The sequence below is a fragment of the Hippoglossus stenolepis genome, chromosome 14 (assembly GCF_022539355.2).
Source record: "Hippoglossus stenolepis isolate QCI-W04-F060 chromosome 14, HSTE1.2, whole genome shotgun sequence".
NCBI classification, from domain to species: Eukaryota; Metazoa; Chordata; class Actinopteri; order Pleuronectiformes; family Pleuronectidae; genus Hippoglossus; species Hippoglossus stenolepis.
Window position 1 is genome coordinate 15,200,743 of NC_061496.1, and position 14,560 is coordinate 15,215,302.

The window sequence follows — 14,560 nt, forward strand, 5'->3', positions numbered from 1 at the left end:
ATGTTGTTTCAGCCTGCGACTCTTTGCATATTCCTGTTTGTGTATGTGTGTGTTTGTCTTTCTGTGTCTCTGTAATCACCGAATTGTAAAACCACGTGTGAGTGCGTTATCATCTGGGGGGAAGCGTCTCCATTTTTTCCTCATCCCATGCAGTGATAATTCTGTTTGGGAGCGACGGCACTGTACCACGTCAAGAGATGGGCAGGGGAGAAGCACAGGGAGGTACCATTTAGATAAAACAAATTGCCAGCTGCCGAGCAGGAGCAGCCACCGCTTAGATAAAAACCAAAGGGACTGTGCGCATTAGTGTGCACGTCCTGAAGATTTTGTCCTTTTTTTATATATTTGTGTGCGTGACTGTGGTACCTAAAGCAGTGACAGCCCCTTCCGTCGCTCCTAGTCTGGGCCTTGCAGGCACTCTCTTTCCGTAAGAAAGTCACAGAGCTATTTTCTCTGGCCTATAACTACAACGCTGTGATGGGACATGCAGCAGTAATTAAAATCAATGGCCAGGACTTTTCCAGTCTGCGGCAAGGTCACGCAGCTGAGAAAAAGAGAAACGGAGATCAGTGGGATTGTGTGGACGCACTAAGCCAAATATGTAAAGAGGTGAGGTGTCATCTTATTTTAATTAACCTGCACCTCAGAGGTCTGGCACCACCAGGGCGTGTGTGTGTGTGTGTGTGGGTGTGTGCAGTGGGGAGTATGTATATGCGTATGCAACTGTGTCATGTGGAGGCGTGTTTTGTCCTTGCCGGTCAGTTTTTATTTACACTATCCGCTACTTTACACTTCATGTGGTCTCAGGAATAATATTCATGCTAGATCAAAAATAGAAGAATTTACTTTCCGTGTCATTTTCCCCCCAAGATTAACCTTCTCCTCTCCTCCTTTGTCCATCTAAGACTGGGCTGCTAAGCTTGGTCCAGTGGGAAGGCAGGGTGTGGTAGCTCGCCACCGCCTGCATTAGTATTCTGCTGAGATAGCCACATGCAGATACATTCTCCTTTCTCCTCCTCTGAAGGAATAATCAGCCCTGCCTTTCTTCTCCTCTCCCCCTCTGTCTGAGAGTGGCCGTGTGATTTAGCTTTTTTGTTTTCCTCTGTATACCTGCAGGGACGCCTTCAGGTGTTTGAAGATGTGCGCAGGTGTGTTCTCTGTGCATCTCTATGCAGGTCTGTAGCCCAACCTGATGTATTAGTTGTCTGAGCAAACACATAAAACCCCTGTGTCTCCTCCCTGTCCTCCCTTTTTAGGGGTGAGTCAGGGAAAGAAGTTCACTCTGTCTGAGTTAGCGTAAAGCAGTCTGTCCTGTTTGTTGATTATCAGGTGCTGTTCCTATCACAGGTCTGATAGCATCTTCATCTGATATGTTGCCAGAGACGCTAGCTCAGTAGCCAGCACCGCCATCACACAGCCGCTACGCTGCTAGCCGCTACCACTTCCCATATATATTCCGTATCGGGCCCAGATCTGCCATTGCTCTGCTCTCTCATCTTCCCCTTATCTCCTTATTCCACCTTTCTCCCTGCTCCCAACACCCCAAACCCACCAATCACTCATCGTCCTCATCTTCTTCCTGCTTTTATCCTCACTCTCCGCTGCCAGAGTTGCTCCGGCAGCACTGTTGTTCCCCGATGCTCGGTCGGCTTCACGTAAACTGTCAAGGTGGAGTCGGTGAGTGACAGGACAAGACGGGAGATTTGGAGGAAAACAGGAAAGAGGAAAAGGGGAGAAATAGGAAGAGGGAAATGAGGCAGTCACTCGCATGCATGCAACATCCTTGTCAGCATGTCTCAGTGGATGAGGGCTAAACGAGGAAAGAGAGGAAGAGGGAGACAGACAGATCGAGAGTGTGAAAGGAAAACATGCACTCCCACACTCCCACTGTCCTGCACCCCAGTGATCGTTCATGCCAGCTTTATTTAGCCCCGGACCCAGCATACAACACACAACATGCAATGCACAATTCAGTTCACAGATAGCACACATGACGACATGGAAGACAAAGCACTAAGCATGCAACGCATTACAAACACCATATTAATTTTCGAAAATCGCTCACACCCTACAAGTTGAGTTATAATGAATAAAAAACTTGAAAGTCATGTTCTAAGCCCATAAACTATTTGCAATCCCATTTTCTGCTTTTCACTCAGACGGCGATTCAGACAACATTATGCAGAATATCTCATATATTACCATAGTGTCATAGCTGCCATGATTAAAATCTAATTTGGTCATTTAGAAAGTAGTGCCATTAAACACACACACAAACACACACACACACACACACCAATTGGCCACATTGCTAATTTACAATCACAGACTTTAAGGATACACAGCAATTCTGGAAGAGATGTTTGGAAAAATCAAGTAATTAAGTTAATTTGCCTTTGAATTTATCACATTACTTGATCATTTTTCACTCTTTGGAATTTAATCTACATTGTTTTGCTGCTCACATCCTTTTTATTATAAATCTATTTGTAATGTTAATTGTTATGTTTGTGCAGCTTGGGTTTGCTTGAAATAATAAATGGCAACTGTGGTGTTTTTATGAAAAATGTAAGGTTGTGATTAATGATCAAAAATAGTTTGGATTAAATCAAATCTATCTCAAGAGTTTTGATACTTTATTAGAGATTTGTTGAGTTTGGGAAGGTGAAGGTAAATACAAATTATACTATATAAAATAGCTGATGTTTACCAAGTGACATCCCTTCTCCTTTTTTTTTCCTCCCTGGAAGAAGACAAACAAAAGTAAATGAGAATTATTTGAATAGTTTTTCATTTCTCTGTATAACCCATGTGTTTATGCTTCTGCACTTTTCTCCTCCTGCGAAATTGCAGTGCACTGTTCATTAAAAGATCCGTCCTGTCGCTGACCTCTGTAATGTCTCGATAATGTGTTTGTGCTTTGCTGTTGCAGGCAGAGGCTCCCCGCCAAAAACGTGTACTACTACCGCTGCCCCGACCACCGGCGCAACTACGTCATGTCCTTCGCCTTCTGCTTCGACAGAGAGGACGATGTTTACCAGTTTGCTTACTGCTACCCCTACACCTACTCCAGACTGCAGCACTACCTGGCCAGCCTGGAACGCAGGAACCTGCCCTACCTGCAGAGGGAGCAGCTGGGACTCAGTGTGGTAAGTAGTCGGAGTGTTGAAAGTAGGGCAGTGTGTGTGTGGTTGTGGCTGGAGCAGAGGAGTTGAACTGTTGTGAGGATCAGGGGTTGTAAGGAGTAGAGGGTGTGTGTGTGTGTGTGTGTGTGTGTGTGTGTGTGTGTGTGTGTGTGTGTGTGTGTGTGTGTGTGTGTGTGTGTGTGTGTGTGTGTGTGTGTGTGTGTGTGTGTGTGTGTGTGTGTGTGTGTGTGTGTGTGTGTGTGTTCCGAATAAGGAAACCTAGATTGGTAACTCAGGTGTGCCTGCCAGTCATTACTTCAGCCTCTCGTGTTATTATTAGGAGTGTTGCACTTTGAGATGACGGACCATATAGGCCTCTGGGTGTGTGCATGCTTGTGTGTATGTGTCGGTATGTGCGTACATACCTGTGCGTACGCACATGTGTGTGTCTCTATGTGTAAATGGCACTGTGTGTAATCAGCAGAGCTCTCACCTCGGCAGTTGGAGCTAGTGTATCATACACGCTGCCTCTAGTCTTGTCTGCTCTTATCAAATAATTGTCGGAGAAAAACTCATTAGAAATGCTTGAGAGATTACCACTTTTTCTTCTGTCCTCCAACATTTGTCAGGGAAAGCTTGCTGCGAGGGGGGAACCATGAAAGTACAGGTATTTGCAGGGAGGACCTGACCAAAAAAATACAGAAAGGACTTAAGAAATGTAGAAACCACAGCATGGAAACAGCTGATGATACAGGGGGAAAAGAAAGAATAAAACTGATGTGTTTACAAACAAATAATGACAATATTAACTGTTTAAGCTTTTAATACTGATCAAATATCAAGACCAGGTTCTTTACTAATGATTAAATGTTAAAGTTAAATATTTTAAAGGAGAATGCAAACATAATTTTTCTGTTATCCTCAAGATCTGAGATTTGACCCCTGTGGCTGGAACAGCAAATGTTTTTTATTAATCGTAAGAAATATACTAATGAAAATGTTGCATCAACCACTTGGCCTGCACACACTTCTTGAGTAGCTACTCTGTGAGGGATTCAACAGAAGGAGAGTAACTGGTTTACAGTATCCGTTTACAGAGCAGCCAACCACAAAGCTGAGAAGATTTGTCACACTGTGTTGTTTTGAAATGGGGAAAAAAAGAGATCGATACTTGGCCTTTTCATGCTTTGAGCAACATCAGGCATTCATGCGGCAAATACAGTGGATTTGTACTTAACATCATGGTTTCATAAATTGTTAATACTTGTATTTCTATTAACAGCATGTTTACTAAGATAAGTTTAGATATTTGTTATTAATTCAAATACATATACAACCTGTTGTCATTAAACAGCTAAATTAATAACAAGATAAAAATAAAATCAGTGTAGAAAACAACAAAACATAGCTATAAAAATAAAAACTGACCTATTCAAAGACCAACAAGCAAAGGGTCAGTATATGTCCCAGCGTTGCTGATATTTCCTCTCTATCTGTCTGTTCTGCTGTTATATTGTGTAAAACATGGTGTAAATGTGCTAAGCCATACAATGGTGCCTATGCAGAGCGCTATTTTCACCTTATTTCGAATCACGTCGTTTCTCTGAGCGAGTCAGAGAGGAACGCAGAGGGAACAGACTTGGTTGGTTCGGCTCACAGGAGTCAGTATTAGTATTCATAGTCATAGAGAGCTTTTATGGCCGTATTTTTCTCTTTATGTTCTCTGGGCCTGGGTGGCAGACAGCCCAGCCCCACCCTCTCATATCTCTTTCTCTGTCTGCTCCTTCTCTTGCCGTTACCCTCCCCCCTATATCTCATGCACATGTGCACCACCCCACACACACACTCATCCACGCAGGTCAGAGGGGAAGGGATGAGGAGAGCTTTCTGTCTGCATCAAGGTTTGAGGACCAATTGCTGCCATTTCTGAAGCTGAGCCTGTGCAGCAACACTACAATAACTTTAACCTTCTAATGGGAACAGTTATCTCATGAGGATGGATATAACAGCCGCGGCTATTTGCACAGGGATTCTTCTATCTTGCTGACTAATTTGTTTTCTGTAACGTATTCCTCTTAACACAGTCTCTGCTCTTCAGCCTACATGATACTGTAAATAGCGTTGGCTGGTTTCTATGTTTACCTCCAGCTCTCTGTATCTTGATGAGTGAGGTGATGTTTACTTATGTTTAAGCCAGGAATTGTTATTGTCTTACTTAGATTCACTAAAGCAGAGCATGAATTGACTTTAATTCACAGTCTAATTTACATTGAAACAGAAGTCCCTTCAATTGAGCTGCTGTCTGTTTAATGGAGAGGGGTGGACAGAAGGACAGAGACAGGAAGAGAGATGTAACAGTATGGGATGAATTAAATGGCATTCCAGAGTATTTCAATATAATCTTTCACCTATTCTTCGCTTTACTTCTATTTTTCTTCTTCCAGTCGATACTTTAGAATAAGAGTCAATTTCACCTCTTCAGGGAATTAACTTTCCCATCAACATAAAATTTTACGGTACCACCTGATTCTACCTATCACGTTTTTTTATTTCTCATCACTGAGCATGATGACATCGAACATTTCTGGGAACAAAAGGAAAGAGAGAGAATGATTGCTCCCAATGATTCACAGCTACATACAAAACCTAAAGACCCAACAGTGTTTCCACCCTAAAAGACCAACTGACTCTAAAACCTCACGTTAAATTCTGACTTTATTCAAGTGTATAATTCTTACCATTGGCCCATACAACCTGTGCACACACATTAACAGTCCTCTTGGTCCTGTTTTTAACATTAAGGAGCCTTTTGTCAAAAGTCTGGCTGTGTTCATTTTGAATTGCAAATGCACAAGGGCGTCCAATCTTGTTTCTATCATCTAAGGAACACTGACAAAATCTGTTCATTTCTGAGCTCCGGAGACTCTATCCACTGTGCACGGTTTCATTTCCTCATGTGTAGATTACAGTCTTGGTCTCACGACTGACATGAGTCACAGAAACAATTCACAGAACTAAAACACAACAAGCAAAGGGATCATGTTGCTCTTTTAAAGTCTTTACATTGGTTTATTACAGATTTCTAAGATTTACTCAACACACTTGATGGCCTGGCCCACAACTATATCACTGAATTGCTGTCCCTTTATAAAGCTTTACATCTGAGGTCCTCAAGCAACAACCTTTGTTGTTACAATGTTAAGGTTGAAGTCCGAAGCAGACCAGGCGTTTTGTTGCACCTTGACTGCACCCGCCCCTTCAACTCAGTACTGTATCCTCTCCTAACCTTTTCAAATATATTCTCACAACCAAGGGGAACTTTGGCCTTGGTAGCACTGCTTTAGGTGTGCTGTGGTCTGTAGACAAGTCAGTATTCACACAACCTTGATAAATTATACATTATATAAAAGCTCATTGTACGATAGTCCCGTGATCTGATAACAATTGATGAACAGATGTTGACACAGAATAGGTTCAAACGTGTGGCTTCAAAGAGTTTTACAGAATTTAAATCAATAAAACTATTGATATCTTCAGGAAAATTGCTGTTACAATTTCTCATCATGCAGTAAGTGAATAGAAACATTTACAAATGAAAATTTGCAAAAAGAATAATTTATGTATGAGGTTAATGCAAAAATAGAAACATTACAAACATGCAGTAACAATATATTTGCCTCTCTGAAATCCTCTCCGACATCTCTCCCCATAATGGAACCAGCAGTATCAGGAGTCCTGGATCTCCTGAAGTCCTCAACCATCATTTGTATTGCTGACATGAAGCTACAGGTTGTTGTCCTCACACCAGTCCACTGATCTATTTAACTACTGCAGAGTAATTGGAGAACGTCTGCCGGTGGCGGGTCTTCGTATTGTACCTGTCCGAGGTTTACAGGGTGAAGTGAAAAGGGGACAGGACAGTCCCCTGTGGAGTTCACCGCTGTGTCTGACTTTCAGTTCTGAAAGTGCACATACTGAGGACGTCTGGTGAGGTAGTTCTGGACACGAGAGGATCATCAATCTGCATGACAGTCATCCTCTTCCCCAGCAGGGCAGAGTGAATGGGTGTTATAGCAACTGTAGAAGTCAGAGAAGAGACTGCCCCCCCTGGCCTTCTTCAAGTGGGTGTAGGCACGGTAAACGGTACGTGAAGGCATTGTCCACTCTGACATCAGGTCGGTAGGCAAACTGGAGGCTTGACGAGAGGCAGTAAGTAATCCAGGACCAGTCTTTCCAAAAAGCCTTTGTGATGTGTGAGGTTGTTGTTACTAGAGCTGGCCTTCTTCCAGGCAGATGTCCTCCACAACACAACACAATGATTTTTTCGAGGCATAAACAGAGTTTAATTTAAAGGTTAAATTTAAATCTTCTTCCACCTAAAATGTCCTACTATACAGCTTATACTCTTTTTTATGCCAAAAAATGTGTATAAAACACATATTGTCTACTGTAAGCTGCGTTTTGATAATTTCCTATGATGCTTGTCACGCATACTTGTACTGAATACACACACACACACCACACACACACACACACACACACACACACACACACACACACACACACACACACACACACACACGCACACACACACACACACAGACAAAGAAGAGTTTCTCTTATTCCCCAGAGGAGAAGGATTTGGATTCCTCTTGTTCCTGCTCTGCTGGGTTCATGGCCCCTGCGTCTGTTCTTCTGGTCCCTGTCTGTCTGAATATTTCCTTTTGTAGGCCGTCCAGACTGTATCTGAACAAACCTCTGTTGCTTTCTCCCCCTGAGGCATCAGTTTCCACAGAGACGCAGAGAAAGAGACAAACACGTGTTTGACCTACTACAATGCTAACCAGCCTCTTTGGAAAGATGGCAAACTGCTTCCATCTTAGAAAGTAATTTCTAATTTCTGTCCCGACCCTCACGCGTCCGCTGGCCATATGGAATTGAAAGCAACTTATTTGCCCAGCTTTCCTGTTGACAGAGCGCTTTTCTTTCTTCCTTTTTATTTTTTCTTATAGTAGGCGGTGTCTGCCTGTAGTTGCGGAGACAGCAGTTCGAGTTTTTTTCTTCTGCTGGCCCCAGAGGGGAGGGAAGGGCTATGACACTACTAGTCACCTCTGACACAGCACAGCCTCTGCCTGTTCACCAGATGGAAAGAAAGTGTAAATGAGAGACCTCGGGGGTGGGAGAGTGGACCGGCCACTGACCAGCCTTAAGATTGCCTGAGACAGAGCGTGCATGGAACTCATCCGACATCACAGTGAAAAGATGTCACATTCTCTCTGTACTTGTTTTTTTCTTTTGAAATCTCACAAGTCAAAGTAAGATTATGATAGATCACTTGGACTGTGTTGAAGTGACTTAACATTACTTAGACTGCTGGGATTGAATTTTAGACCTAATCCTGTCTGCTATCAGTGTGCAGGTGCCATGTCTGGGTGGGAGTGGAGTCTCGAAAACAGTTTTTTTTTTTTTGTCTGGAGCAAGAGGAGGGGAGTGGAGTGGGCACTGCAGCTATATCTGCCTGGCTGCCTCTCTCTCTCTCTCTCTCTCTCCTTATCTCTGTGTTTGTACACTGAGTGCCAAGATCCAATCAATAGCCACTCCAGCCGTGGAGAGAGGAGAAGGTCAGCAGCCACACTGAAGGAGCCAAGCTACGCAAACTGATGGAGACGCAGAAAACACCGGAAACGCACCACAGGCCCGGCACATTGCTACAGGACATATCAGGATGAGATTAGGGCAACGTGGACTTCTCACGTGTTAATTAGAGATCTCATGATTTCTACATCAGAAGGACATTCAGCACTGTAAAACACTGAAATGGAAATGTGTATTTCAGTGAATGGGAAAAAGTAGGTTTAAAGGCACAAAAAGGTTGTTTGTCACGTAGAGAGGAAACAAAATTATTATTATATAAATTATTTTTCGAATAGAATTTTGAATGGGAGCTTTCTACAGTTTCTTAGGTCTTGCGACAAAAACTGCAGTTACAATCGAGGACAAGAAAGATATGTGCATCTGTGTTTGTGCATGTCCAGGAGCCAAACTGCAATCTGAATTAATCTAAGAAAAAAAAAATATGGATGTGTAATCAAAAATATCTGAGCTGTCTAACATTAGGAACAGCTTCTTTCTTTTGTGTGAAGCTGAATGATTAATTCCTTTCCTTTGTAAGAAAGGGTTTTGCACATCACACATTGTCTTCATATACAATAACAGCATCCATTGTGACAAAATGCCAGTTTTAATTACAGTTACTAATTACTATCAACTTTGGCTGAAAGTGGACTCAGAGTTGAGTTCTTGACAGTGTCACTGACTGTGATTGGTTTGGAATGAAGAGAGAACTAATGACTGACTGCCTCCTTCAAAGCCCAACACCTGAACAGCCAATCAGCTCCATTCAAAGTGAAACCACATGATAGATGTGTTTCAGAAAAGATTGGAAAGTCCATACTAGCTTGGTAGATAGACTGTATATTAAGATGGACAACAATATGGCTCCCGAAAAGTGAAGCCAGGGCCCCTTGATTGCCCCCTGGTGGCTTTCTGCAGTGTTGTGTCATAACATTCCTCCACCATTTTGGCGAATGGGACATGGACCAAACTAAAAAAAATCAAAGAACATTTTTAAATGAATTTATCTCCTAGATGGTTTCTGTCATTTTAGGTAGTTCTTATCATACTGATGTTTGTTCAAGTGCTTATCTTTTCATTTTAACTAGTTATTTGATGTTATAAAGACGTGTGAAAATGATTGACAGCTGAGACTGACTCACGATTGCTCGAGCTCTTGTATCAGTGGGACCTCAATAATATGGCTACATTCTCAAAATGCTTCTGTGCTGACTCTGGTTCCAAATTATATCATCGCCTCAAGTCTTTGGTTTGTTCTCAGCACAGACAGGTTTAATCATACAGTATGAAGCACAAAACTACATATTCATAACAGTGTCAGTATTTTTCACCTCAGTGTCACTTACAAATGAGACAGAAGGAGTCAGAGAGACGATTAGAAATTTTAGCGATATATTTCCCCAAACATAGATGTTTTTTTTTGTTGCTTTGTTAGCATATATTCAAGACAGACACAAGCACTTCACCAGTCAAGCAAGCTGGCACCACTCGAATAAGTAAACTGCTTTTCCCCAAGCTGAGAGGTAAACAGCTCGAGATAACAGAGGTTTTTTCCTTTAGTGGCAGACTGTTCATGAATGCATTAGCTGTGGCCTAAACATCAAACAGGGGAAAAAATTCATTTTTAAAAAGGTAAAAAAAAATGTGAAGGCATTTAAATGCATCCGGCAGTGGAAATTAAATTTTGACTTTATTTTTTTTACTTCCTCAGCTAAGTTCTGATGAAGTTTCTCTTTGTGTTTGTCTTCTGCTTGTTGAGAACTTTTTGGGTCCTTGCATTACCTCTTTGCCATTTTGTTTCCATGTTTTTTGCTTTTGTCGTAAATTGTTCCCTGTTGGCCTCAGTAAGTTTTGTATTTTCCGTGGCAGAAGCCAACAGGTATCTGGATGAAAGAGCTAAATTCTTTATTGTCTAATAATATGTTAATCACCGCCTACAGCACATCAGTGCCAGATCTCTGAGGAAATTCCTCAAAGATGGAAAGGTCATCATTGTATAATGGCAGGTTTCTCGGCAACAGTTCTTGTTTTTATGCAGCTTTCTATTTCGCTTCATTAGTGAGTGACCCTTTTTCTGTCAGACGCTTCGCACCAACATGGCGGTATCTGTAGTCAAATGTAGGAATCTGAGAAAAGCGTCGAGCCTTGACTGTCCTTTGTCCCAGATAGTTGACGAAGAAGGCTGCTCCAGAGGGAGCAGAAGATAAGCAGGTTTATGATCTATGTCTTTACGTCATAGTGCTGTATGCCTCTTATCTCCAACCAATGGTTCCCCCAGGATACTAGATGCTTTATTACGCATCCCCCACCCGGCATCTCTCCCATCTCTCTGGCGATCAAGAACGCGGTAATGAGGGAGAGCTTGTGAGGATTGGGAGGAGGTGGGGGGTGCGTTAGGCATGGTTGTTAATGCGTAGCGTACTACGAAAGGGAGGGAGTGTGTATCGGATGTCTGTGCCAGTGGTGTGTTTATACTTTTAGGAATTAATGTATCACAGGTGAAGCTCTCTGAATGTGCTGGTGCAATGTCACGCAGCACTGACCCCTTGTTGATCCTTATTATGATGTTGTCCCAAGAGATTTTGGGTTACCCAGACAGAGATAATATTTATTTTGGAAATTGGAACTTATTCATAATTAGCTCTCTGTCTCCTGTCTCTCTCCTTTGCTCACCTCACCTTTCCTTCAATGAATAAGAAATGAAGCCGATGAAAGTTCTCTGAAATGGTCGATGTAAGTGGGCCTACATTGCTGTGAAGCTGGAGTTTTGTCTTGGGTGGATAGCGGACAACCTGGTTTATGAAATTAAAGAGAAAGAAGAATGTCATCTCAAACTGAGCAGACACATCTCCCTCTCTTTCTGCCTCTCTTTGTCTTTTCCTGTCTCCCACCTCTGGGCTCCAGAAGTAAATCTATTCCCATCCTCGCAGATGTGCTATAGCCGTCTATCTGTCCTCCTCTGCCAATGGATATTTACTCTGCCGGCTTCCTAGATGACTCTCAGGATGAAGCACTGAGAGGGGAGCACTCACTCTGTCTCATTTGGGTGTCAGGACTCAGTTCCCCAGGGCGACACAAAGAGGGAACAAAACAGATAGCATTCAAGGCTTTTAATAAATCAGAATACACTTTCTGACAGCGTAATTGCTTTCCATTGCCTTGCCCAAATTTAACAGCAAGCAGGAAAAATAAGGCAAAGGAGAGAGAAAACAAGAGAAAGAAAAAGAGGGAGAGGAGAGTAACGCAGAGCGAGCTGTACAGTAGATCATTTGTTCAGGGGAAAAGAATGAAAATTAATGAAAATAGAGTTGCTCGCCCTCCAAAGGCAGCCAAGCTTGAAATTCACTTTGAGGGAAACTTAATTTGTTGTAAATGGGCAAAAAACATATTACTGCGCAGAGCGTAGAGGGGCTGTGCTGTGTGTCCGTCTGCTGCGTCTGTTTGTCGGCATGTGTTTATGGCAGATGAGGACGCTATGCTCTGAATAGCTCAGCTGAGAGGAGGGAAACACAGGAGCCTGTTAATAACTCCAGTAACAGCATTCTCTTTCTACATGACTGCTCTCCAGCACTCCCTTCTATCACGTCTGAATACAACTCCGGAGTGTGGGGAAGAAATTGTCAAAAGTTACTTGCGAGGAATAAAGTTTGGCCTGTTCACTTCAGGTGTGTATTTGAGAGCACACACGTGTATACGTGTTGACAAGTATTGTTTTGTGTGTGCCGCAGCTGGAATTACAGGATTCTTCTTTCATATTTTTGAAGTTTTTTCTTGAAACAATACCAGTAGGCCCACATGTACATTGAACGCCTTGTTGGTTGAATTAGTTTGCTGTGAAAAGACCCATTCTTACAACAATACCAGTATAAGTGATGGGGAACATAATCCATAGTTCTTGTGAGTGAAGAAATGCAGTACAAAGTGCACCTGAAGTCAATATGAGGCTTTACTAGTATGAGGTCCTGTCTCAGGTGGTCAGATCACAAGTGGGCAGGTGACAATGCACCCATAATCCAATGAGGACACATTTAAGATCTGATCACTCAGACTCCGAGCCACAATCAAATCAAATAATGTTTACTCTGTATTTCATACAAACTGCAGTACAGTAACATCTGAACCATTTTTCATGTCCACTTCATAAATGACCAATTGAACGTTACACAAGGCAGATCAATCAAGCTAAAGGTCAGCTCTACAGAGAGCATACCTCCGCCAAGGCCAAACAGTCCTCTTAAATTGAATCAAGCCGAATCAACTTGTACACAGTCCTCCAAATATGATCATGAAATTTCTTTTTCATTAATTATTCCCTGGGAAATTGGGGAAAACGTCAACAAACAAACACATATGAAAACAGAACCTCCTCGGTGTGGATAAATATGGATCTGGATTCTAACTTAATTGTTCTCGCCAATCGATGGAGAGGCTCTGTTGCATTTGGCAAACACAAGACCTATAAAATGTGTTTTTATGATGTTTATGATGTGTATTGTTCTGTGTACTCCTTATATGCCACAAAGAGATTGCTGCTAATATTGATAAAATCATAAAATCATGAATTTACTTTTAACATTCACATATAACTTAAAATAAAAATTCAATACATGTATTCTGTCATAGTGAAGGGAGTCTGTGCATGCAGTCATGTGTAGGTATAAAGCTAATTTGTATGTTGGCTGTACAGTGGCTGTTATACCTGCAGGGATAGATTACTTTTGAATCCCAGATACAGAGGATTGATCCAACCCAGTATGTTTAGAAATAAGCTGGGATCGAGAGCCCAGGATGACTGACAGGTCATGGTTAAATGCTATGATTGCAGACTTGCTGCAGTTTTATCCTTGCCTACAGTTATAGAGCTCACCACTCAACAATTGCGTGTGATAGGAATTCTCTATGAAGCAGATCAGGCGTCATATGGCAATAAATCCTTGACCTGAGTCTGTGCTATCAGCCTACATTTCCTCAGTGTTCCCACAGCACAGCCCTTCAGGTGGATGAGACGGTGGGATCCTTAATCTCAATGTGCAGTACTCACTGATGTCCTCTGCCGCATGCCGGCATCAAGCCTATTTGACTGTTTACAACATTCTCCACTAATACCGGGTCATTTACAAGCTCCTGCCCACTTACGGTCAAGCCAACCACCTTCCTCAGGTGACCGGTCCCTCAGTATCTGATGTCCTCTGTCATATTCAATTACTGTTTTTTCGAAAAGCTTGGACTCGCTGCTAAAGCTCCTTGTATTAACTCCTGATTGTATTCGTTTATGCATCAATATACATATACCACCGGGTCATGCTATGTGTAATCACAATATTTCCTTTCCTTTTTGATGCAGACGAAACAGAGATATATCTGTCCTTTAATCCATCAGACCTCTCCTGGATGTCCTGCAATTTATACCTTACTAGAGTTCTCACAAAAACCTGAAAGTATGAACACATTACCCTCATTCTCGCCTCATTTGCATTGGCTACCTGTCTTGCTCAGAATTAATTTTAACGTTTCATTGCTAGTTTTTCAATCTTTTAGCGGCCTTGCCCCCTCGTATATCACTGACCTTTCACACCTGATGGTAATCTCAGATCTGCAGATCAACTGTTGTTCTCGGTTCCCAGGGAAAGGCGTGAAACAGAGGGTGGTGGGGCTTTTGCTGTAAGGGCTCCGTGAATAACCTTCCTCTGGGAATCAGACTAGCACGAGGCACAAGATGTTTAATTACATTCGAGGCAGGAAATGTCAATAAACTGGATATTTGTAGGATTAATCAGATCTTCCATGTGGTATTCCCAGCC

General features: G+C 42.3%; 1 protein-coding gene across 1 annotated transcript in view; it reads left to right on the top strand.

The window, feature by feature from the left end:
• agbl4 (AGBL carboxypeptidase 4) overlaps window positions 1–14,560 on the top strand; it is a 268,469-nt gene that overhangs the window by 135,423 nt on the left and 118,486 nt on the right. The window contains exon 5 of the mRNA XM_035176609.2: window positions 2,933–3,149. Within this exon, the coding sequence (XP_035032500.1) occupies window positions 2,933–3,149 (217 nt within the window). The remainder of the gene's footprint in view (window positions 1–2,932; window positions 3,150–14,560) is intronic.